Source organism: Somniosus microcephalus, chromosome 23 (assembly GCF_052327205.1).
Source record: "Somniosus microcephalus isolate GS21.2 chromosome 23, FLI_Smic_1.0, whole genome shotgun sequence".
Classification (NCBI taxonomy): Eukaryota; Metazoa; Chordata; class Chondrichthyes; order Squaliformes; family Somniosidae; genus Somniosus; species Somniosus microcephalus.
The window spans coordinates 14159552-14184832 of NC_141009.1; the positions used below are offsets into that span (position 1 = coordinate 14159552).

Consider the following 25281-nt stretch of genomic DNA (forward strand, 5'->3'; position numbering starts at 1 on the left):
GTTGGGTCTGTCAGCGCTGAGCAGACCCGACACGTAGCAGCGGGTTCACAGCGGGGGACCCAATTAGTGGCTTGTTTAGAGCCATTTATGAATCAATTTCCGCTTACCTTCTGCATTTGACAGCTCGTCCATGGGGTCCACGGCGTGGACCACGTCTGTCAAGCTGAGGCAGGAGTTCAGTGGCCATTGAATCAGCTGTTGAGTTGACAGCTTCAAATGTACAGTAAAAGCTCCCAGCTTACAGAGATATCTTCCCTCAGCCATAAGCGCTTCCTCACTGCATTTCCACAACAGATTCACCATGCTGAAAGTTTTCACACAGGTCTCCATCCAGTCTGATCTCATTACCTCTCTCACCATTGACAGATTGCTTCTGTCATCTCTACTTCACCTGCCATCTATTCCATCAGCATGGGAGCTCTTCATACACTCTCACCTTGGTCCTCAGAATCCCACCACAATCAGCCCCAACACCAGCAGCACCAGCAGCACCAACAACACCACCAACCTTCTCCGCAATCACCTGATGCTGCGCAGGACAGAGGGCATCAGCATCCAACCACACTGCTGCCCAGGAGGCCAGGGATGGCCTCACCATGGCCAGATTTACTTCACTTGACGCTGTACACCCTGGCTGCCACATGATGCGCCAGGTTGGCACCACCCCACACCAACCCCATAAAGCATCCCTACAATGCCCAAGCCATTTCTTTCACACTCATCACCATTGCAGGGGGTACCGTTATGTCTCACCACTCATTGCAACTCACCAAGCCACTGCCAAAGGTGCACACAAATCTGTCCAAGAACACAAAGTGTTGAAAATAAAGGTTTCAATGTTTGACAGCACATTAACAGAAACTTCACATGAACATTGGATAGAACACCCAAGTGGCTACCCTTGTGTGTTGTTAGTTGGTATGATTGCACTAGGATGACGGTGAGTGTGAGGGGTGGCTAGTGAGATGGGGATGTGATAATGTAGATGGAGAGGAATGGGTGGAGGTGCAAGGTAAGTTGGTTTGAGTAAGGATGTGCAGGAGTAGGTTAGGGAAGGCAGAGTGATGGGGATGTGATGAGAGGCACAGTAGGATGAGGTTAAGTATGGCTTTGTACAAACGTTTTGTGATCTACTGAGATCATTAAAATGTTTGCGGCACTGCACGCGGGACCTCCTGACCACATCCCTGTTTGTGCCCGCCTCTGCAATATGCAACCAGGCTGTGTTGATCTCCTGGGGAGGTCTCTTCCACCCATGGGAAGGGAAGGGGACCTCCCTGTCTGCTGTGACGCCCTCCATAAGCATATGGAGGGAGTCATGGGACAGCCTGGTTGCAGCCGTGCACCTCTGTGCAGTGCCTGTCAGTGTTTGCAGCACCTCAATGCTGTAGAACACTGACAGCACAAATATCGAAATGAATTTGGACTTTTGTCCCTTTAAGGAAACCGGCTGATGACGCGTCATCAAATGACGTCACCAGACCCGCTTCCTCTAATTGGCTGGGAAACATGCTGGGCGGGCTTAACAAGCCCCATCAAGGGAAATACATTTCAGAGGCCGGGATGGAGCTAGCAGCGGGGTCGGGGATCCGCCACTGACCCGCTGAGGTCCGCAAAATCATGGCCTTGAGTTCAAATCCCAACACGGCAGCTGGGGAATTTAAATGCAATTAATTAAATAAATCAAGAATAAAAAGCTAGTATCAGTAATGGTGACCATGAAACTACCGGATTGTCGTAAAAACCCATCTGGTTCACTACTGTCCTTTAAGGAAGGAAATCTTCCGTCTTTACCCTGTCTGCCCTATCTGTGACTCCAGACCCCACAGCAATGTGGTTGATTGTTAACTGCTCTCTGAAAAGGCCTAGCAAGCCATTCAGTTGTGTTCACGACGGTGGCTCACCACCACCTTCATAAAGGCAATTAGGGATGGGCAATAAATGCTGGCCTTACTGGCAATGTCCGCATCCCGTGAATGAATAATAAAAAAAAGCTGCAGTAACTGGTAAATGGACCAACCTGTTGGCAAGATCTTGCAGCATCTACAGCTGGCCTGGTTACCACAACTGACGCACTGGCTGGAATAGGATTACTTTTCAAATTATTATTATAGTTTGTTTTAAAAACTGATTTAGTCACACGGCTGGAAAAAAAAGCTATTTTCTAAGCCACTGTTCCAGCAGTAAATTATAATTGACACCCCACCCTATGCTCTTAGCACTCAAGACTAATTATTCTCTTAGCATAAACAGATGGCTTATTTAAGTTACAGTGCTAAGTAATGACAGCATTCAGTCTCCATAATATGCTGATCTCCAGTTAACATACATAAGACAAGATTTTTTGGAAATACAAGGGTTGTGGTTATGTCTGGTGGTCCACAACTGTTTTAACGTGGAAGGGAAAGAGATCATGGTCATAATGCTTAATTGGTTAATTGGCCACTAAGCCAAAATACAGGAAACTCTCGATTTACCGGCACCTAAATAACCGGAAATCTCTATTAACTGGCATAATTCAGGAGTAGGTTCAGGTAAGTTTTACTTCATGTTAGTGGCTGTTCCTGGATCTGTGGCTGTGTAACCGGGGTTCCTGCACCTGTTGCTATGCAACAGGGACGCCTGGATCTGTGGCCGGGGTTCCTGCACCTGTTGCTATGCAACAGGGACGCCTACATCTGTGGCCGGGGTTCCTGCACCTGTTGCTATGCAACAGGGACGCCTGGATCTGTGGCCGTGTATGGGGCTCTCGTACCTTTTACTATACCTCTCTGTAATCCGGACTTTTTGATAAACCGGCACCATGCCGGTCCCGTCGGTACCGGATAAAAAAGAGTTTCCTGTACCTGATGGCTAATGATTGTTGCTATGTATGCCACACAGTCAGACACACATTAGTTGCAATTCCAAAATGTATCTACTTGCTATTTCCTGACCCTCATATTTTCTGGATCTCAATTAACACCCCTTCAGTTGATAATGGGAATTTGAATAAAACCAAGACTGTAAAATGTGGTCTAACCAATGCCCTAGGTATGGCAAGGAAGACAAACGCAGAACAAATAACAACAAATGAATGTAAAGTTTGAGATGTGACCGGCAGGAGATTAGTCTTAGTGGGCTGCTGTGCAAAATGCAACATCTTACGCAAAGCTTTGTCCCAAGAAAATTCTAGTGTATCATAGGGAAGGGGGGGGGGGGGTTATTTTGAGTGTGGCTAATGGAGTAATAACTAATAATGTTGAATTGGCCACTAGGTTTCTTTTCCCCTAACTGTTTTCTCGCAGTGTTACACAGTGCTTTCAGGATTCACTGTGCAATAAAAATATTCAAACAAAACAGCCATTGGTCCAGCAAAAAAAAAAGCTAAATTAATCCTTTGCAATGATTTGATGCTTTCTCTATCTATTACCATCTCAGCTTTGACATGAGAGAATACAAATGCCATACTTTGTCTTTAGGTTGATACCCTAGGCATGCTGTCAGGGTAAATTAAGTGGAAAGTGAGAGGGAGGTGCATCACTGCAACAGGTGCAGGACATACCCATCTCAGAGCACCTAGTACTATTACAGAGAGTGTTAAGCCTGCTTTCCTGAGGAAAGAAATACAGACAATATTCTCATACCCCGCTGATGGTGGCCAGTTCTTCTTCCAACTTCATTATTGCTGTTTCATGGCTTTGCTGTTTACTATCAGTCAGCTTCTGAATAATGGAGGTGCCTATCTTTGCAGGAACTGTAGTTTAAAGGAAAAGACCACATTTAGCAACGCATTTTAAATATAGTACCTGTTATGTTCATAAATAACTAGACATTTTCATTATGAACAGCTAGCTTAGAGCTAGTCATTTATTCAGCCATGTGGACTGGTGTACAGCATCCATCTTGACTACTGCCTTGTGGGTAGCCTAGTGCATCGTGGGTAGCCCCTTACTTAAACATACAGCTCCACCTAGTGTACCATTCTAGAATGACATGTTACTGATCATTACATCCCCTTTTCTTTGAGGTTAAACAAAATCAATATCAATCAATATCAATCAATCATAACGACATAAACATCTTCACAACAGTCAATACATTTTCAATGTAGTTTTCTTTGTACTCAAAGATTAAGTCTATCAGGCTTTTTCACTTCACGTGTGGATCTTCTCAGCACAGGTAAGTCTGATGTGTTTTCATGAGAGCCTGTACGTGTGTTTGTGTTAGATTGTTCTGGTGGTGAGTGACAAGATTCAGTTGCGGCATTGTCATCGATTTGCTCTTGGATAGTTTCTTGTGTTTTCAGGAGGGAACGGCGGTTCCTCCTGAGAATCTGTTCTTCCTCAGTTCTAACAATGTATGACCGTGATCCTACTTCCTCAAGAACTGTAGCTTTCCTGTTCCATGCATCTGGATCCTCAATCCTGACAACATCATCCCTTGTCAATGGTTTCAGAGTTTTGGATGACTTGTCATAGTATGATTTCTGTTTCAGCTTTAACAGTTGAAGTCTCTGTCTTAGTTCCTTACTCTGCTTTTCTTTTACACAGCAGGGTAGCGTGGTACGCAACTTGCGACCCATTAGAAGTTCAGCAGGTGAAGAACCAGAGTCTAAAGGGGAGGCTCGGTAGCTCAGCAGGGCGAGCTAAGGATCAGACTTGCTTTCTGTTGCTTTCTTCAGTAGCTGTTTGAGAACTTGAACACCTTTCTCTGCCTTACCATTCGACTGAGCATACAGAGGACTGGATGTGATGTGCTGAAAGTCATAATGTGCTGCAAACTGTTGCCACTCCTTACAGTTGAAGCACAGACCATTGTTGCTAACGGCAATCCTGGGAATTCCATGTCTGGCGAAGATGGATTTAACATGCATTATGACAATGCTTGCTGATGTGCTTGAGAGCAGCGCCATCTCAGGATAGTTAGAATAGTAGTCAATCACTAATAGATAGTCTTTACCATTCAAATGAAAAAGGTCCATACCAACCTTTTGCCATGGTGCTGTTGGTAAGTCAGCTACTATCATTGGTTCCTTTGCTTGCTTGTTTTGGTGTTTATGACATGTCTCACATTCGCCTATCATGTTCTCAATGTCCTTATTTATGCCAGGCCAATAAACAGTGTCTCTTGCTCTTCTTTTGCATTTTTCAATTCCGAGGTGTCCCTCATGAATCCTTTTGAGCATGTCTCGACGTAGAGCCTGTGGAATGACTATTCTGTTCTGTTTTAGTAATAGTCCACTTGCGACACTCAACTCTGACCTAATGTGAAAGTGTTTTGGACAGGAACCTTTTGGCCAACCATGATGAATGTTCTCTATTACTGTTTGTAACACTGTATCTTTTACTGTTTCTTCTGCTATTTGCTTTGATTTTGTGTCTGACACGGGCAGCGCAGCAGTGACCATACTCACATGAATATCCACGTCTTCCTCAGTGGAGCTCACATGACTCATTCTGGGTGCTCGGGATAGTGCATCTGCTAACACTATGTGTTTGCCTAGTGTATAGATCAGTTCAAAGTCATATCTTTGCAGCTTCATCATGAGTCGTTGAATCCTTGGAGACATCTCATTCAGGCTTTTTTTTATGATGGCAACCAGTGGGCAGTGGTCTGTCTCAACTGTGAAGGTGGGAAGTCCATATATGTAGCCATGGAACTTTTCTAGTCCAACTACCAAGCCTAGACATTCCTTTTCAATCTGGGCGTATCGACACTCAGAATCAGTCATAGACCTGGAGGCATAGGCAACAGGCTTCCAATCTTCACCCTCTGCTTGTAGCAAGACCACGCCTAGGCCATCTTTTGATGCATCCGTTGACACTTTGATTCTCTTTGTTGGGTCAAAGAAGGTGAGTACAGCTGTGGTTGTCAGCACTGTTTTGAGGTTCATCCACTCTTGTTCATGTCTTTCTGTCCATGCAAACTCATTTGTTTTATGTAGCAGGTCTCGCAGACAGGCTGTCTTGGCTGACAAGTTAGGAATGAACTTTCCAATGAAGTTTATCATCCCTATGATGCGTAGCACTCCTTTTTTGTCAGTGGGTCGGGGCATGTTGAGTATGGCGTTTACTTTTTCCATATCTGGCTCTATTCCTTTACCAGATAGATTATCTCCTAGGAAAGTGACTTCCTGGACGCCAAACTGACACTTGGCTTTGTTGAGCTTCAGTCCATTCCGGCGTATGCTCTTTAGCACTTTAGTCAGTCTCTCATTGTGTTCTTTCAATATGGAGCCCCAGATGATGATGTCATCAACATAGACCCGAACTCCTTCCAGACCTTCAATTATGTGTTCCATCGCTCTATGAAAGATTTCAGATGCAGATATTATCCCGAAAGGCATTCTGAGGAAATAATACCTGCCAAATGGTGTGTTGAAGGTACAGTATTTGGTGCTCTCTTCATCCAGTTTTAGTTGCCAAAATCCTTGTGAGGCATCGAGCTTTGTGAAGTATCTGGCACCTGACATTTCACTGGTGATTTCTTCTCGCTTCGGAATCTGGTAGTGTTCACATTTTATGTTTGCATTTAAGTCTTTTGGATCCATGCATACTCTTAGATCATTGTTCTTTTTCTTCACACATACCATGGAGTTAACCCAGTATGTTGGCTCTTCGACTTTCCTGATGACTCCTAGTGTGGTCATTCTGTCCAGTTCATTCTTGAGCCGGTCACGCAGGGGTGCTGGAACTCTCCGTGGAGCATGTACCACTCTCCTTTAGCTGGATCTTGTAAGTGAATGGTAGAACTCCAAATCCTTTGAACACATCCTGGAAATTACTCACTACAGAATCCATCGAGTCATCTGGTCTGCTTATGGCACAGTTTATACGGTAGACTCTCTTGACCAGTTCTAAGTCCTCACACGCTTTGTCACCTAGTAGTGAATCAAGTCCTTCAGCCACAACAGAAAACATGAGATGATGCACTTTGTCTTTGACTGTCACTTTAAGTCTGCATACACCTAAGCTATCTATTTTCTGTCCATTATAGTTCTTCAGTAGTACTGACTTTTTCTGTATTTTGGGCTTTTCTTTCATATTTTTAATGTCACTCATACTGATTAAGTTTGCTTTTGCCCCAGTGTCTAGTTTCAATGTAACTAATGCTCCATTTACCTGCAGTGACATTATCCATTTGTCCTCTTTTACTGCATTAACTTTATGTTCAGCATTGTCCATTCCTGAGGGCTGCACATTTTCTGTATCCTTTTCTATATTGTCACATGACTCCATTCCTACAAAAAATGTCTCACTTAAATCAGTGTCCTCAATCACATTGACTTGTTGCCCTTTCTTTGTTTTTACTTTTGAAAAGCATTGTTTGGCAAAGTGATTCTTTCCATTACATTTTGTGCACATTTTTCCAATCGCTGGGCATTGTCGTGACTGGTGTTTGTAACCACAGCGTTTACAATTAAAAATTCCATCCTCCGATTGCTTTGCATTTCTGTTCTGCCCAGGTTTCTTCCCCTTGTAGGACACAGCACCGACAGCAGCACAGTCACTCATTACAGTCGCATTATTATTAATCTCACTGAAAGTCTTTGCGTGCTGTTGAGCTAGCTCGCTGGCATGGCATATTTTCACAGCATCCTCCAATGTTAGTTTGGTTTCTCTCAACAGACGTTCCCTGACCTTTTTATCATGAATACCAAACACAATCTGGTCACGAATCATGGATGATTTCAGTTCAGAGAAATTACATGTCTGTGCTTTCAGTTTCAGATCGGTCACAAAGCTATCAAAAGTCTCATTTTGCTGCTGTGTCCGTGAACGGAACACGTACCTTTCATAGGTCTCGTTCTTTTTGGGAGAACAATGTGTATCAAACTTCTTTAGCACATTGTCCATTTTTTCTCTGTCCTCCTCTTGATCAAATACAAACGTATTAAATACCTCTATCGCCTGTGGGCCTGCAACCGTGAGCAGTAACGCTATTTTCCTTGCGTCTGGCATCGTACCGAACCCGATGGCGGCAATGTAGAGTTTGAATTGTTGTTTGAAAGTCCGCCAATTGCAGTTGACATTCCCCGTGAGTTTCAAACCCTCCGGTGGCTTCAAATTCTCCATGTCGCGTTTCACAATATTCAGCAGATTTTACCAATCCTGGTACCATGTTATGTTCATAAATAACTAGACGTTTTCATTATGAACAGCTAGCTTAGAGCTAGTCATTTATTCAGCCATGTGGACTAGTGTACAGCATCCATCTTGACTACTGCCTTGTGGGTAGTCTAGTGCATCATGGGTAGCCCCTTACTTAAACATACAGCTCCACCTAGTGTACCACTCTAGAATGACATGTTACTGATCATTACAGTACCTTGTGTGATATCTGGGGTTTGTTCTTTTGTGGAAAAGAGCTGACTTCATGGTGACTGATGTTTTTGAAATTTTCAAGATAATGAAGGGAATTGACAAGGGTTCAGATAGAAATGAGGAATTTAAACACTGCACCTTTCACGTTGGAGTATCCCAAGATGTTCCACACAATGAATTAAAGTGCAGTGATTGTTGTTATGTAAGCAAACAAGACAGTCATTTCTGTGGCAGGAATGTCCCACAAAAAGCCATGAAATGAATGACTAGCTAATTTGTTTTTCCATGGCATGGATAGAGAGAGTTGTGTAGGACATTGGGAAAACTATCTGCCCTTCCATGACTTGTGCAGGGGAATCTTTAATCTCCACGTGAACCACCAGAACAGGCAGATGGGTCAGTTTAAGACCTCAACTATGGATGGCGCCTCTAACAATGCAGCATTCCCTCAGTGCTGCACCAGGGTGTCAAGACTATATGAAGCACTCAAGCTGTGGTGTGGGCCTCAAAAGCTACAAGCTTCTGGCACGCAGGCAAGAAAATGAACAACTAAGTCAAGTTCAAGTTTAGGAATAAGTCAGAAATAAGGGTGGGGAAGGTGGAACTTTTCACCCAAAAAATAATAGAGTTGTGAAGCAAAAATGAACAGGATAAATGGGTTCAAGCAACAATTGGATACATTTCTGGAGAGTAGGGATTGATGGATATGGTGAAACGGTGGGTTGATTTATCAATAAAGGAGGAGGCTTATTGGGCCTTTTCCTGTTGCTAAAAATGTTAATGTTATCTTCACACATTTTCTTTTAATATTATTGCACAATAACATGTACTGCAGTTGCCACAGAGCTCAATGTACGTACGTGTGTTTTGTCATTTTGATTCCAGTACATCTGCTCAATGAGAGATCATTTTGCATTTTTTGAAAACCATAGCCAACCTTATATATTTTTATATCTTTTTCAATTACTCCTTAATAAATTCAGAATCAGTTCATCAGTAGGAGGAATTTTAAAATCCCAGACGGGAAGCCAGCGGGCTGCCTGCCCAAGAGCTGCAGTAGGAGGCCTGGTCCATTTTAACAGCTGGGCCTTATTTACATTCCGCCAGCCAGCTGCCCGTCTGAAAAAGGCGCGCAGAGGCAGCTCGCCTGCTTTGGGCCTACGACGATCGGGCAGCCCGCAGGTCATTAGTCAGGTAGGTTGCGGGAGGTTCAGGTGGAGGGCGGCAAAGGGGAGCTCAGGACGGCAGTGGCCCAAACCTTCGCCTTTGCTTTGTTGCTGACCGCAAATTCCGGTCCATTAAAAGCTCAAGTTTGGCTTCGGGCTCATCACAAAGGCAATGGCTGAGTTAATTATGTTTTAAGGTAGGTCATTGAGTACATAAGACTGTGTCATGATATAGTTGACAGTACATTTATGGATCTAATAAAGGTCTTTAAAATTATGGAGTGGCTTGATAGGGTAGACGAAGAAAAGATGTTGCCACTTGTGGGGGAGACCAAAACTAGGGCTCATAAATATAAGATCGTCACTAATAAATCCAATAAGGAATTCAGAAGAAACTTCTTTACCCAGAGAGTGGTTAGAATGTGGAACTTGCTACCACAAGGAGTGGTTGAGACGAATAGCATCAATGCATTTAAAGGGAATCTGGATAAACACATGAGGGAGGAAGGAATAGAAGGTTATGCTGACAGGGTTAGATGAAGAGGGGTGGGAAGAGGCTCGTGTGGAGCATAAACACCAGCATGGACCAGTTGGGCCGAATGGCCTGTTTCTGTGCTGTGCATTCTATGTAACTATGTAATTCTATGTTATGCCCTATCTGGAAAATTGCCTACTGACTCTCACACATAAAGAACGCCATTTGGGTGAGGTACTAAAGTGCTGCCAGTGTCTGTGGAACAGCACCTTAGTATAAGGCAATGCCTTCAGGGGTGAGGGGGAGAAAATTATGCTGGTGGTGGGGGGGGGGGGGAAAGCCCATTAAAAAGACTATGTTCAGAATGCATATATCAAAGCATGCTTACCTATTACATCAGGAAGACCTTTCACTTCCCTCACTGCATTGTTTAGCTCGACAACCGCTTTAGGTTTAATGGCTGAGAGGACTGCATCTCTGCAATGTCAGAATGCAACAACAGAAGAAGTTCGTGGATTATGTTTCAGGCATTTACTTTTATATACTTCTTTCGTGTAAGCATAGCCAAATAAAGAAGAAAGAACTTGCATCTATACAGTGCTTTACATAGCCTCTAGGCTTTCCAAAGTGCATTACATAAGAACATAAGAATTAGGAGCAGGAGTCGGCCATACGGCCCCTCGAACCTACTCCGCCATTCAATAAGATCATGGCTGATCTTCGACCTCAACTCCACTTTCCCGCTCAATCTCCATATCTATCGATTCCCCTAGAGTACAAAAATCTATCGATCTCAGCCTTGAATATACTCAACGATTCAGCATCCACAGCCCTTTGGGGCAGAGAAGTCCAAAGATTCACAACCCTCTGAGTGAAGAAATTCCTCCTCATCTCAGTCATAAATGGCCGACCCCTTATCCTGAGACTATGCCCCCTAGTTCTAGACTCTCCAGGCAGGGGAAACAACCTCTCAGCATCTACCCTGTCAATCCCCCTCAGAATCTTATATGTTTCAATGTGGTCACCTCTCATTCTTCTAAACTCCAGAGAGTAGAGGCCCAATCTACTCAATAATTAAATTACAGCCAATTCAGTACTTTTGATGTGTAGTCATTGTTGTAATGTAGGGAAAGGCAGCAGCCATTTTACACATAGCAAGGTCCCACAAACAGCAATGAGAGAAATGACCAGATAATTGATGTTACTGATGTTGGTGGAGGCATAAATATTGCCTAGGCACCAGGAGAACACCTATGCTATTTGAATAGTGCCATGGGATCTTTTACGTACACCTAGGAGGGCACACAGGGCTTCAGTTTAACATATCATCCAAAAGACTGCACACCTCCGACAGTGCAGCGCTCCCTCAGTACGGCACTGAAGAGATCCTGTAAGACAGGTGTAAAGCCTAGATTATGTGCTCAAGTCTCTGGAGTGGGGATTGAGCCCAAAACCTTCTGGGAGAGGCAAAAGTGCTACCACTGAGCCAAGATTGAGACTTAAGAGGAAATTTTAACCCATCACTGATGGGAACGGGGCAGCCGTTCAATTAAAATAATTTGTCGATGAAAGTAAGCATGCAGGTGCAGCAGGCGGTTAAGAAGGCAAATGGTATGTTGGCCTTCATAGCGAGAGGGTTTGAGTACAGGAACAAGGATGTCTTGCTGCAGTTGTACAGGGCCTTGGTGAGACCACATCTTGAGTATTGTTGCAGTTTTGGTCGCCTTATCTGAGGAAGGATGTTCTTGCCATGGAAGGAGTGCAGCGAAGATTCACCAGGCTGATACCTGGGATGGCAGGAATGACGTATGCGGAGAGATTGGGTTGATTGGGCTTGTACTCGCTGGATGTTAGAAGAATGAGAGGGGATCTCATTGAAACTTATAAAATTCTAACAGGACTAGACAGACTAGATGCTGGAAGGATGTTCCCGATGGTCGGGGAGTCCAGAACCAGGAGTCACAGTCTAAGGATAAGGGGTAAGCCATTTAGGACAGAGATGAGGAGGAATTTCTTCACCCAGAAAGTGGTGAACCTGTGGAATTCTCTGCCAAAGAAGGCAGTAGAGGCCAATTCATTAAATATATTCAAGAAGGAGTTGGATATGGCCTACTCCTGCTCCTATCTTCTATGTTTCTATATTTCTGAAAAATTACTTCCTCATTCCCATTCGATTCCTGCCCACCACCACCTTAATTGAGCCCCTTTTGTAGGCCTTATTAACTTATGCAAATCGGGGTCCTATGATGTCGTCCAGACCCTGATGTCATTTTAACCACCGATTGAGAGGGGTGCTCGTCACAGCTGGCCTGCTCGGTGAAACCTGGTCTGCAGGAAGTAGAGATCCTGTAAGACAGGTGTAAAGCTTTCACTTGTGGGGGCAGGAGCAGCAGGGGTGCTCCTCCAGGCCCCACCGGGAAAAACTGAGCCTCTGCTGCCCCAGGCTTTTCCCTCCCCCCCCCACCCCCAGGCCTCTCCCCCCCCACCCAGGCCTCTCCCCCCGCCCCCCACCATCCCACCCACGAGAACTTGCCGAAAACCCCTGCAGCGACTTACCAGACTGTTAACGGGGAGCTTCCGGGCTGCCCAATCTTCAACTGCTAGCAGCTGGACAGTGAGACATAAATGGGGACCAGGAGTCAAAATAGCCTGTGCCTCAAATTGATGACGCCGGGATTGCGGGGGAAGAAAGGATGAGGGAGTTGATGCTTGCCCCACCGCACCCCCCCCACCCAAAATATGCTGCCAGTTAAAAATCCCCCCCTTAATGTTCATGCACTAAACATTGCAAGTACCAGCCTAAATAAAATTTAAACTCTATTATTCACTGTAGTTCAACTAAATTGGTTCTATTTGCGCTTATAGCATTTTTTTAAGTCTTTAGGATATGAATCTTTGTTTTCACATCAAGAGTCTTTCCCGAATCAAAATAAGTGATGAATGATGATGACAACAACAAAAATTGTACTAATATAAAATTAGCAAATATTAATCTGTCTGTCAGCTGTGGCTCAGTGGGCAGCACCCTTGCCTTTGAGTCAGAAGGTTGTGGTTCAAGTCCCACTCCAGAGACTTGAACACAAAAAAATCTAGGCTGGCAGGCAGGCAAGTGCTGCACTGTCGGAGGTGCCATCTTTTGGATGAGACGTTAAACCGAGGCCCCGTCTGCTCCCTCAGGTGGACGTAAAAGATCCCATGGCACTATTTCAAAGAAGAGCCAGGGGAGTTATCCCCGGTGTCCTGGCCAATATTTATCCCTCAATCAACATCACTAAAAAAAACGGATTATCTGGTCATTATCACATTGCTGTTTGTGGGAGCTTGCTGTGCACAAATTGGCTGCCACGTTTCCTACATTACAACAGTGACTACACTTCAAAAAGTACTTCATTGGCTGTAAAGCGCTTTGGAACGTCCTGAGGTCGTGGAAGGCGCTATAGAAATGCAAGTCATTTTTCTTTAAAATCCATCAAATTATAAAATCATTTGTTTCCCCACTCTGCCACTCCCATTTGAAGCCTTACAACACTGTCAGTCTTCCTCTATCTGAATTGGTTGTAGATCACACCTATTGCCTGCTACTGCGAATGTTACTTTGTGCTCAGCAGGTTGCGGGAGCAAGAGTGCGGCAATTAGGCTCAGCACCCCGATTAGGGAGAGTGAAAACAGTCAGGGTCCCTGGTTCTGATCCTTATTGGAGGTGGTTAAGCGTTGACACCTGGCGAGGTCAGGATCAGGTTCGGCTGTGATGCTCCCTGCTGACACTTACCGTCAAGGCTCACACACACAAAGAATGGCGACTTGGACCAGGCATTGGAGTGCAGCTGCCTATCAAACCGTATCTCAGCGTGAGTTTGTGATTCCAGAAGGGGTGGGGGACAGGAAGGAAGAAAATTCAAAAGCCATTAAATGAAAAAGCATCTAAGGCTAAAAAAAAACAAATTCCACAAGAGATTCAAAGACAGTACCTGTAGTCTCTTCTCGTGGATTGGGCGACTGTTATGTGCTACTTGAAATGATAATCAAAGCCCATCTGAAGCCCACTGACTAGATTGCTGCCTTATAATCAGTCCGAGCTATCTGTTGCTATTGGTGTCATTAAATGCAGACTGAGCCCATCAAAATTAGTCTATATTTCAAAGTACCACACTGAGATTGACTCGACACAAGTTACCTGTGCAACACTGGGTTTTCAGTGAAGCCATCATTTAGTAATCCCTCCATCCATGTACGCTGACGATGTGAGAGGATTTGTCCTGTCGGTGTGTCCAGATTCCGAACAATGGGAATCCTCCCACTGTCAAAGGGAATACCATGGTGCAGGGATTTTCTTCTTGTTTCACCCAATGTACGGACGAGCTGAACCTTCACAGGTGTGCAGATTTTTAAAAATTGAAATGTATCTTTTTGAATGTAAGAACTGATACAATGCCAAAAATAATATTTCTCTTCACATTATTCAGACTGATGATATTTTTAAGCTTTGCTAGAATCAAATCAAGAGATGTTGAACTGCAACATGTTCTACATGTTCCACTGCACTAGCTTTCTATTTCCCACATCAGCGGTTCAGTATTCTGAGTGAAATTGCTAATTTAACACTAAATTAGAAGTGTTACAGGAAACTTTCTGTTATCCGGCACGGACGGGACCGACGTGGTGCCGGTTCATCAACAATTCCGGATAACCGAACGCTATAGTAAAAGATACGGAGCTCAGAGCTCCGTATAAAGCAACAAACCCAGCTTCAGAACAATCGGCACAAGTTGCAAGCGTCTCTGTAGCTTAGCAACAGCTGCAGCTACACCCTTGCACAGCAACAAATGGAGTAAAAAAAGTAATAAAAGTAATAAAAGTTACCTGAACCTACTCCTGAATTTTGCCGGTTAACTGACATTTTCGGTTATTTAGGGGCCGGATAATCGAAAGTTTCCTGTACATAGTATTGCATAGTATTTACAGCACAGAAACAGGCCATTCGGCTCAACAGGTCTATGCCGGTGTTTAATCTCCACACGAGCCTCCTCCAACCCTTCTTCATCTAAACCCATCAACATATTCTTCTATTCCTTTCTCCTTCATATGTCTACTCCTTTAACAACTCCTTGTGGTAGTGAGTTCCACATTCTAACCACTGTCTAAGTAAAGAGGTTTCTCCTTAATTCCCCATTGGATTTATTAGTGACTATCTTATATTTATGGCCCCTAGTTCTAGTCTTGCCCGCAAGTGGAAATATCTTCTCTATGTCTACCGTATCAAATACCTTCATAATCTTAAAGACCTCGATCAGGTCACCCCTCGGTCTTCTCTTTTCTAGAGAAAAGATCCCCAGCTTATTCAATCTTTCCTGACAGGTATAACCTCTCCGTTCTGATACCATTCTAGTCAATCTTTTTTGCACCTTCTCCAGTGCATTTATATCCATTTTATAATATGGCGACCAAAACTGTTCACAGTAGTCCAAGTGTGGTCTAACCAAGGTTCTGTACAAGTTTAACATAACTTTGCTGCTTTTCAATTCTATCCCTCTAGAAATGAACTCCAATGCTTTGTTTTAATCGTCTTATTAACCTGTCGCTACTTATAATAGTTTTAAACTGTGGCCTCAAAGCCAAGACAGACACCATAACTCCACCTTGACGGCCAGAATAGCATCTGCCACGTGTGGTAAATTGGTGCTGAAATACCCCACGGTTAGAGTACCCCCCTACCCTTCTGGTATTTCTGTCAGATTAGATGTTGTAAGAGGCACATGCGTCGGGAGGTTTTTTTTCACACTGGCCCTTTTCACTTAGCCCCCACCCTCCAGATAAGACAGCAAAGTTCTTTCAGTCTGTGGGGCCATGTTCCAGGATGAGTCCCTGATGAAAAGAACAAAAGATGTCCCGTACTACTGCATCACCAGCTCTCTCTCTCTCGCTCTCTCTCACCTTCAGCACGTAACACTCGCTGCTCTCAATTCAAATTGATATTGGAATTTGGATGAATCTAATTAGTCTGATTGAAATTACCTTAAGGATTATCCCTCAATTTTATTGCTAATAGTTTGAAAGCTGCTCTGCGCAGTGACCATTCTTCCAATAATATATTTCAGTCATACGAGTGACACAAATCACCAGAACAATTTTGGAACTTTTGCCTGCAGCCTTTTTGACTGGCATGGTAACTATCCCATTTATATGAATTCAGCTGTACTCATTCAATCACAATGATGGCTGCCCATCACAGCCACTCTGTCAATAATACTGAGAACCGCTCCCTAATACTTGCTCTGTGAATCACAGTGATGATTGTTCCATAGAAACTGCTCTGTCAATAACAGGGCTGAATTCTGACTGATTGTCACCAACAGTGATGTCCATTCCATAACGCTCAACCTGTCACTAAGTGCTGCCCATTCCATAGCTCAGTCTCGCTCAATCAAAGTGAAATCTGCTCAGTAACTCAGATTTTTTTTTAAAGCTTTCCAAACATAAAAAGGCTACCAACAAAAGGTCAACCGATACATCAGGGATGATTTAAACCCTGCCCGCCAGCAGGAATGAGGCAGGCAGGTGGTTAAAATGGCAGTCAGGCTTTTCATGCTGCATTCACGCACGGCGCTATTTTAACTGCTGGGTTTTCTGCGCTGTCGGGGCTGGGGGCCTCACTTAAACAGCGGGGTCCGATGATGTAATTCGGACCCCGACGTGATTTTACCTGCTGATCGCTGCAGTGACGCTCAATGCAGAGACCACCAATGAAACCTGGTGGCAGGCAGGATTGTAGCCAGAAGAGGCCCAGGCAAGTATTAATTTTTTACAGTTTCCTTATGGGCCAGAAGGAGCAGGAATGGTCCTCCGAGTGCCACAAGGAAAGCTTGGGCCTCCCCTGCCCCGGGCTGCCCTCCCCCTCCTTTGACCGCAAAAGGCTCTGGATGCACACCCCACTACCCCCCCACCCCCGCCTTCATCTTAGCACCAGGGACCATTCCCTGAGGTCCCCAGCAGCGAAATCCCATGTCCTGAATGATTGCAATGAGGCCAGGGACTTACGTCAGCGCAGTCATAGGAACATAGCCCCTCGAGCCTGTCCCACCATTCAATGAGATCATGGCTGATCTGTGGCCTAACTCCATATACAGGAAACTCTCTTTTTACCGGCACCGACGGGACCGGCGTGGTGCCGGTTGATCAAAAAGTCTGGATTACAGAGAGGTATACTTACTAAGGTACGAGAGCCCCGTACACGGCCACAGATCCAGGCGTCCCTGTTGCATGGCAACAGGTGCAGGAACCCCGGTTACACGGCCACAGATCCAGGAACCCCGGTTACACGGCCACTAATATGAAGTAAAACTTACCTGAACCTACTCCTGAATTTTGCCGGTTAAGAGAGATTTCCGGTTATTTAGGTGCTGGTAAAAAGAGAGTTTCCTGTACCTGCCTTTGCCCCATATCCTTTAATATCTTTGGTTAACAGAAATCTATCAATCTCAGATTTAAAATTAACAACTGACCCAGCATCAACTGCCGTTTGCGGTAGAGAGTTCCAAACTTCTACCACCCTTTGAGTGTAGAAGTGTTTCCTAACTTCACTCCTGGACACCTCCCGCCTGCCCTGGCCTCCACACCCTGCACCCACAGCTGCAGTTAAAAGCCAGGCACAACAGCTATTACAGCACTAGCCCTGCAATAAGATGCACTGTAAATTAGATCAGGAGGCTATTTTGTCTTTACCTCAGCATCAAAGATTTGCCTGTAGACCTTTCCACTGGGTACAACACGAACTTCACCCATTATGGAATGGAACAATCTTTCATCATTCAGAATGAATCAGCATCAGGCAAGGAAACAACCTGCTTCTAAAATGGATGGAGAGAATATTATTAAAGAGGAAACCAAATTCAGCAGCAAATATAGGAGGTAGCCATAGTGCTGTCAAAAACAGAGAGGAATACAATATGCTAATATTTGTACAATTTTATATCTGCGATCTTTCCCCACAATACCCCACCTCCATAAAAATAAGTGAAGCATTAACAGTTCTTTGGAAACTTTTCAGTTTACTTAAAACCCAACTGTAATGCTGTGATTCTCCTAAAATACAAGTTTTGAAGCAGGGATCTGTGGATCCTGGAGTCAATGAGGTTATCACCGAAAAAAATTGCAATTTCTGTAGTCCAGGATTCAGCTTGTTCTGACTGACTGTCCAGTTACCCAATCATGACCCTTTGTCAGGCTTTGCCTTCCAAGAGATACCAAATCCAGAAAGTGAGAGTGCGGGGCCTCTGGATCACTACTTGATTGTGGAGGCCAGTGCGCTGACTCTGAATACTGGGTTCACATCCAGCGGGGGTACTTGCGTCCGAAGGGTGCATGTGTAAAGGGTAAATGGGACTCTTTAGCCTTGGTTGCAGCCTGGCCTAGGAGAAGGTACTCTGAAAGTAAAAATTGCAAGGAAGGCAACGGGAAACCATCTCAACTACACTTCCCTAATAAGTGGCTCAAGACTCTCGTGCGAGACTTGAGTTAGGACCTGCCCTAGGTATGGATATCCTGGTCTTGCCTCAGCGAGAGGAGCCAAGCAGCTTCCAGTGTAGAGAAACTTCCAACAATCCGGTACTGATGGACCTATTTTTTTATTAATCATTCATGGGATGTGGGCGTCGCTGGCAAGGCCAGCATTTATTGCCCATCCCACTATTCAAAAAAGGTGGTAGAGAGAAAACGGGGAATTACAGACCGGTAAGCCTGACATCACTAGTGGGGAAAATGCTAGAGTCCATTATAAAAGATGTAATAGCAGAGCACTTGGAAAACAGTGACCGGATCGGACAAAGTCAACATGGATTTACAAAAGGTAAATCGTGCTTGGCTAATCTACTGGAATTTTTTGAGGATGTAACTGGTAAAATAGATAAGGGAGAACCAGTGGATGTGGTGTATTTAGACTTTCAAAAGGCTTTCGATAAGGTCCCGCATAAGAGATTAGCGTGTAAAGTTAAGGCACATGGGATTGGGGGGCAAGGTATTGACTTGGATAGAGAACTGGTTGGCAGACAGAAAGCAAAGAGTTGGAATAAACGGGTCTTTTTCCGAATGGCAGGCAGTGACTAGTGGGGTACCGCAGGGATCGGTCCTTGGACCCCAGCTATTCACAATATATATTAATGACTAGACAAGGGAACTAGATGTAATATCTCCAAGTTTGCAGACGACACACTGCTGGGTGGGTGTGTGCGTTATGAGGAGGATGCCAAGAAACTCCAGTATGACAGGTTGGGTGATTGGGCAGATGCATGGCAGATGCAATATAACGTGGATAAATGCGAGGTTATCCACTTTGGTGTCAAAAACAGGAAGGCAGATTATTATCTGAATGGCAATAGATTGGGAAAAGGGGAAGTGCAACGAGATCTGGGTGTCCTTGTGCACCAATCGCTGAAGGTAAGCATGCAGGTGCAGCAGGCGGTTAAGAAGGCAAATGGTATGTTGGCCTTCGTAGCGAGAGGGTTTGAGTACAGGAACAAGGATGTCTTGCTGCAGTTGTACAGGGCCTTGGTGAGACCACACCTTGAGTATTGTGTGCAGTTTTGGTCGCCTTATCTGAGGATGTTCTTGCCATGGAGGGAGTTCAGTGAACATTCACCAGACTGATACCTGGGATGGCAGGAATGACGTATGAGGAGAGATTGGGTCGATTGGGCTTATACTCGCCGGAGTTTAGAAGAATGAGAGGGGATCTCATTGAAACTTATAAAATTCTCTGACAGGACTGGACAGACTAGATGCAGGAAGGATGTTCCTGATGGTCGGGGAGTCCAGAACCAGGGGTCACAGTCTAAGAATAAGGGGTAAGCCATTTAGGACAGAAATGAGGAGGAATTTCTTCACCCAGAGAGTGGTGAACCTGTGGAATTCTCTACCACAGAAGGCAGTAGAGGCCAATTCATTAAATATATTCAAGAAGGAGTTGGATATATTTCTTAAGGATAAAAAATCAAGGGATATGGGGAGAAAGCAGGGACAGGGTACTGAATTTGGATGATCAGCCATGGTCGCATTGAATGGTGGAGCAGCCTCGAGGGGCCGAATGGCCTACTGCTGCTCCTATCTTCTATGTCTATGTTTCTATCCCTAATTGTCCTTGAGAAGGTGGTGGTGAGCCGCCTTCTTGAACCGCTGCAGTCCGTGTGGTGAAGGTATTCCCACAGTGCTGTTAGGGAGGGAGTTCCAGGATTTTGACCCAGTGACGATGAAGAGTTGGCGATATATTTCCAAGTCAGGATGGTGTGTGTGACTTGGAGGGGAACTTGCAGGTGATGGTGTTCCCGTGTGCCTGCTGCCCTTGTCCTTCTAGGTGGAAGAGGTCTCACGGGTTTGGGAGGATATAAATTACTTCCCCGCAGTGAGTCTGTAAGCAGAGGCCTCAGAGGGAAAGCTCAGGTTACCTCTTGAACATCACAACCATGCTCCAAACTCCAACACAAATAACAAAGAAAATCAGCATTGTATTGTTTGCAAAGCTATTTTCTCTAAAATTTGCTCACTAAGCAATGACCTGCTAATAGATACAGAGCGTGCAACCTGAGGAAAATTTTAGGAATGTGAAGAATAAGAATCATAGCTACAGCAAAGAAGGATGCCAGTTGGCCCATTGTACCTGTAACGGCTCTTTGAAAGAGCTATTCAATTAGTCCCACTCCCCTGCCCTCTCCCCATAGCCCTGCAAATTTTTCCCTTTTAAGTATTTATCCAATTCCCTTTTGAAAACCATTATTGAATTTGCTTCAACAACCCTTTCAGGCAGATTAAATTAAGATTTTGAGGCAACCCAAAGTGCGTGGCGGAGGTGGGAGGAAGGCAATAAAGGAGTCCGTAAATATTCCCAAACAGTTTGGCTGCACTTTGTGCTTTTTGACATTTGGTGGCCGTTATGTTTGGTGAGTTGGGACAGGGAGTCCCCAAGAATTGTGTGCGTATATTTGTTCTAAAAACTGGGTGCCCTCCGACTCAGTGTAAGCGATTCCACTGGAGATCACATGGAATTACATCATTACATGGAATGTACAGCACAGAAACAGGCCATTCGGCCCAACATTTGGCTTAACTTTTTTTAACCTCCCCCCCTGCGCTCCTCTAATTCTGCCCTCTTGAGCATCCCTGATTAAATTGCTCAACCATTGGTGGCCGTGCCTTCAGTTGCCTGGGCCCTAAGCACTGGAATTCCCTGCCTAAACCTCTCCGCCTCGCTACCTCTCTTTCCTCCTTTAAGACGCTCCTTAAAACCTACTTCTTTGACCAAGCTTTTGGTCACCTGCCCTAATTTATCTTTATGTGGATCGGTGTCAATTTTTTTGTCTTAAAATACTCCTGTGCAGTGCCTTGGGATGTTTTACTACATTAAAGGCGCTATATAAATACAAGTTGTTCTTGTTGTTAGAGTCAACCACATTGCTGTGGGTCTGGGGTCACATATAGGCCAGACCGGGTAAGGATGGCAGATTGCCTTCCCTAAAGGACATTAGTGAACCAGATGGGTTTTTATGAGAATCCGGTAGTTTCATGGTCACCATTACTGATACGAGCTTTTTATTTCCAGATTTATTTAATTAACTGAATTTAAATTCCCCAGCTGCCATGGTGGGATTTAGAACTCATGTCTCCAGATCATTAGTCCAGGCCTCTGGATTACTAGCCCAGTAATATAACCACTAATAAAAACAGAAAATGCTGGAAATACTCAGCGGGCATCTGTGGAGAGAGAAACAGAGTTAACGTTTCAGGTCGATGAGCTTTCGTCAGAACATAGCCACGGTGCTACCGTATCCCTTAGACTGCCCTCTGAAGAAAGAAAGAAAGACAGACTTGCATTTATACAGGGCCTTTCATGACCACCAGACGTTTCAAAGTGCTTTACAGCCAATGAAGTACTTTTACACAGAAACATAGAAACATAGAATATAGGAGCAGGAGTAGGCCATTCGGCCCCTCGAGCCTGCTCCGCCATTCAATGAGATCATGGCTGATCATCCAAATTCAGTACCCTGTCCCTGCCTTCTCCCCATATCCCTTGATCCCTTTAGCCTTAAGAAATATATCTAACTCCTTCTTGAATGTATTTAATGAATTAGCCTCCACTGCCTTCTGTGGTAGAGAATTCCACAGGTTCACCACTCTCTGGGTGAAGAAATTCCTCCTCATCTCTGTCCTAAATGGCTTACCCCTTATCCTTAGACTGTGACCCCTGGTTCTGGACTCCCCCGCCATCGGGAACATCCTTCCTGCATCTAGTCTGTCTAGTCCTGTTAGAATTTTATAAGTTTCAATGTGATCCCCCTCTCATTCTTCTAAACTCCAGTGAGTATAGAGCCCAATCGACCCAATCTCTCCTCATACGTCATTCCTGCCATCCCAGGTATCAGTCTGGTGAACTCTTCGCTTTGAAGTGGAGTTGTGGCGGGTACCACTGAGTTAATCTAGCTAATTGTATATAATTCCCTTTAATGATGTTCTAACACCAGCCTAAACCTGTACTATTGTGTTGGGCATTACTGGGTTTTGTATATAGTGTTTTGCATGTACGGGGCGTGGCCCCTTTAAGAGCGCGGGCAAACGCGATGACGTCACGTCGCACATCACATGACCACCCAAACGCGGACAAACGCGATGACGTCAAGTCGCACGATCACGTGACCACCCAAACGCGGGCAAACGCGATGTCATGACGCAATCCACGGGGCTGCCCAGGCAGTCCTCGTGGCGTCCCCGTTGGGTGAAGACCTGCTCCATGGCTCTCCTGCATCGATCTTTGTTATTTCTGGAATTCGTCAAATCCTATAATAAAGACCTGTTTGATTGTTCTCCTGAGTCGACCTCAGTTATTAGTTAGGAATACATCAATTCCTACTGTTGTAATGTGGGAAATGGCCTGGCAAGACACTCAGTTTATACCAAAGCGCTTTTAAAGAAGTATCACCGCATGGACTGCAGCGGCAAGGGCAACTAGGGGCTGGGCAATAAATGCTGGTTTTGCCAGCAACTCCCACATCCCCGTGAACAAATTTTATAAAAACACCCCCTGTGGTAGCACGTTCCACATTTCTCACCACTCTCTGGGTAAAGAAGCTTCTCCTGAATTCCCTGTTGGATTTATTAGTGACTCTCAAATTTATGGCCCCTAGTTTTTGTACTTCACTACAAGTGGAAACTTCTCTAAGCCTATCCTATCAAATCCTTTCATAATCTTAAAAGACCTTTATTAGATCCACAAATGCACCATGATAATCTTATATGCTCAATGACCTACCTTAAAACATAAATAATTGCTCAGCCATCCCTTTGTGATGAGCCCGAAGCCAAACTTTAATTTATAATTTGTTTTTACATTATAAAAGGATTGAGGTTGCCTCCCCTGCGAGGTTGCTCCTGGCAACCGGAGACAACAAACTCCCGGGGGAAGGGGCGGGCCCTTTCTCGCCAACTCTCGCGAGGGTCCCCCGCTGCTCACGGGCGCTGAGGTATCGCGAGAGCTCTTCCCACAGGCCAGACCAAGATGGCGGCCTCCGTTACCGAGTTGCTGCGGGAGATCGCGGAAATGGAGGAGCCGTTGGAGGAGCTGCGGAGCCTCAAGACCGCCGTCCACTCGGTGCCGCGCTCAACGCGCTGCGGGAGCTGGCGGGGGGCCTGCGTTTCGGGGCTGTTGTTCGGCCTGCTGAATAGTGACGACAGGCGAGTTTGTTGTCGTGGATTGTTGTAGGCGGCTCCTGCTGCTGGGCCAAGCGATGGCTGTGAGTGTGTGTGTGGCTGTGTGTGTGTGTGTGTGTGTGTGTGTGTGTGTGGGCTGTGTGTGTGTGTGTGTGTGTGTGTGTGTGTGGTGTGTGTGTGTGTGTGTGTGTGGGGGGCTGGTGTGTGTGTGGGGGGCTGTGTGTGTGTGGGGGCTGCTGTGTGTGGGGGGGGGCTGTGTGTGTGGGGGGGGCTGTGTGTGTGTGTGTGGGGGGGCTGTGTGTGTGTGTGTGTGTGTGTGTGTGGCTGTGTGTGTGTGTGTCTGTGTGGGGGGGGGGCTGTGTGTGTGTGTGTGGGCTGTGTGTGTGTGAATTCGACCCAACACAATCGTCGCTAAGCAAAAGGAAAAATATCTGTCATATTGGGCAGAAACAACAAAAACCCAAAGCAAACTCAATTGCTACTTGGCCCTAAACAGACAATACAACATAGCTGATTACCTGACCCATGGTAAAGGATAACAAACTGAGAAGAACCTTGACAAGGTACAGACTTAGCGAACATAGCCTAGCGATCGAAAAAGGCAGACACAGGCAGACCAGGCTGCCAAGAGAAGACAGGATATGCTCTCACTGCAGTCAGGGAGTAGTTGAGACAGAGATGCACTTCCTCACAGCCTGTGGAAAATATCAGGGCATCAGAGAGAATTTCTATCAAAAATTCTCACAAATATGCCCTGAATTCAGAAATCTGACTGACAACCAAAAACTCCCATTCCTACTGGGGGAGGAGAGAAGCTGTGTAACACTGGCGGCACACTATGTTACAGCTTGCCATGAACAGAGGGACAACCAGTAAACTAAGACAAGAGTATATATAAACAAGGCGAAAATATATTTATAAACTCGGGGATATACCTGTTTATACACTATGAATGGAACCGCGTTTATGTGTTCAACCATAAATGTATTTTGATGCTTTGGCAACATAAGATGTACCTTATCATGCCAATAAAGCGATTTGTATTGTATTATTGTATTGTGTGTGTGTGTGTGTGTGTGTGTGTGTGTGTGTGTGTGGGGGCTGTGTGTGTGTGGGGGCTGTGTGTGTGGGGGGGCTGTGTGTGTGGGGGGGTGTGTGTGTGTGTGGGGGGCTGTGTGTGGTGGGGGGGGGACTGTGTGTGTGTGTGTGGGGCTGTGTGTGGGGGGCTGTGTGTGTGTGTGAGGGGGGGGCTGTGTGTGTGTGTGAGGGGGGCTGTGTGTGTGTGTGTGTGTGAGGGGGGGGCTGTGTGTGTGTGGGGGGGTGTGTGTGTGTGTGGTGTGTGTGTGGGGGGGCTGCGTGTGTGGTGGGTGGGCTGCGTGTGTGTGGGGGGGCTGCGTGTGTGTGGGGGGGCTGCGTGTGTGGGGGGGGCTGCGTGTGTGTGGGGGGGCTGCGTGTGTGGGGGGGGGGGTGTGTGTGGGGGGGGTGTGTGTGGTGTGTGGGGGCTGTGTGTGTGGGGGGGGCTGTGGTGGGGGGGCTGTGTGTGTGGGGGGGGCTGTGTGTGTGTGTGTGTGTGTGTGTGTGTGTGGTGTGTGGGGCTGTGGTGGGGGGGTGTGTGTGTCGGGGGGGGCTGTGTGTGGGGGTGTGT

At 45.5% G+C, this 25281-nt stretch overlaps 1 protein-coding gene across 4 annotated transcripts in view; it reads right to left on the minus strand.

Annotated features, from left to right (window-relative positions):
* ccdc180 (coiled-coil domain containing 180) overlaps positions 1-23354 on the minus strand; it is a 185032-nt gene extending 161678 nt beyond the window's left edge. For 3 of the 4 annotated variants that reach the window (XM_085965436.1, XM_085965435.1, XM_085965434.1), the window contains exons 1-4: positions 17667-17752; positions 14122-14312; positions 10336-10424; positions 3627-3736 (exon numbers count right to left, since the gene is read on the minus strand). In XM_085965436.1, coding sequence (XP_085821562.1) covers positions 3627-3736; positions 10336-10424; positions 14122-14312; positions 17667-17726 — 450 coding nt within the window. In that variant the 5' untranslated portion in view covers positions 17727-17752. Of the gene's footprint in view, positions 1-3626; positions 3737-10335; positions 10425-14121; positions 14313-17666; positions 17792-23238 lie in introns of those variants that run through there. The other variant, XM_085965433.1, reaches the window with a different exon arrangement.
* Positions 23355-25281: the final 1927 nt, after the last annotated feature.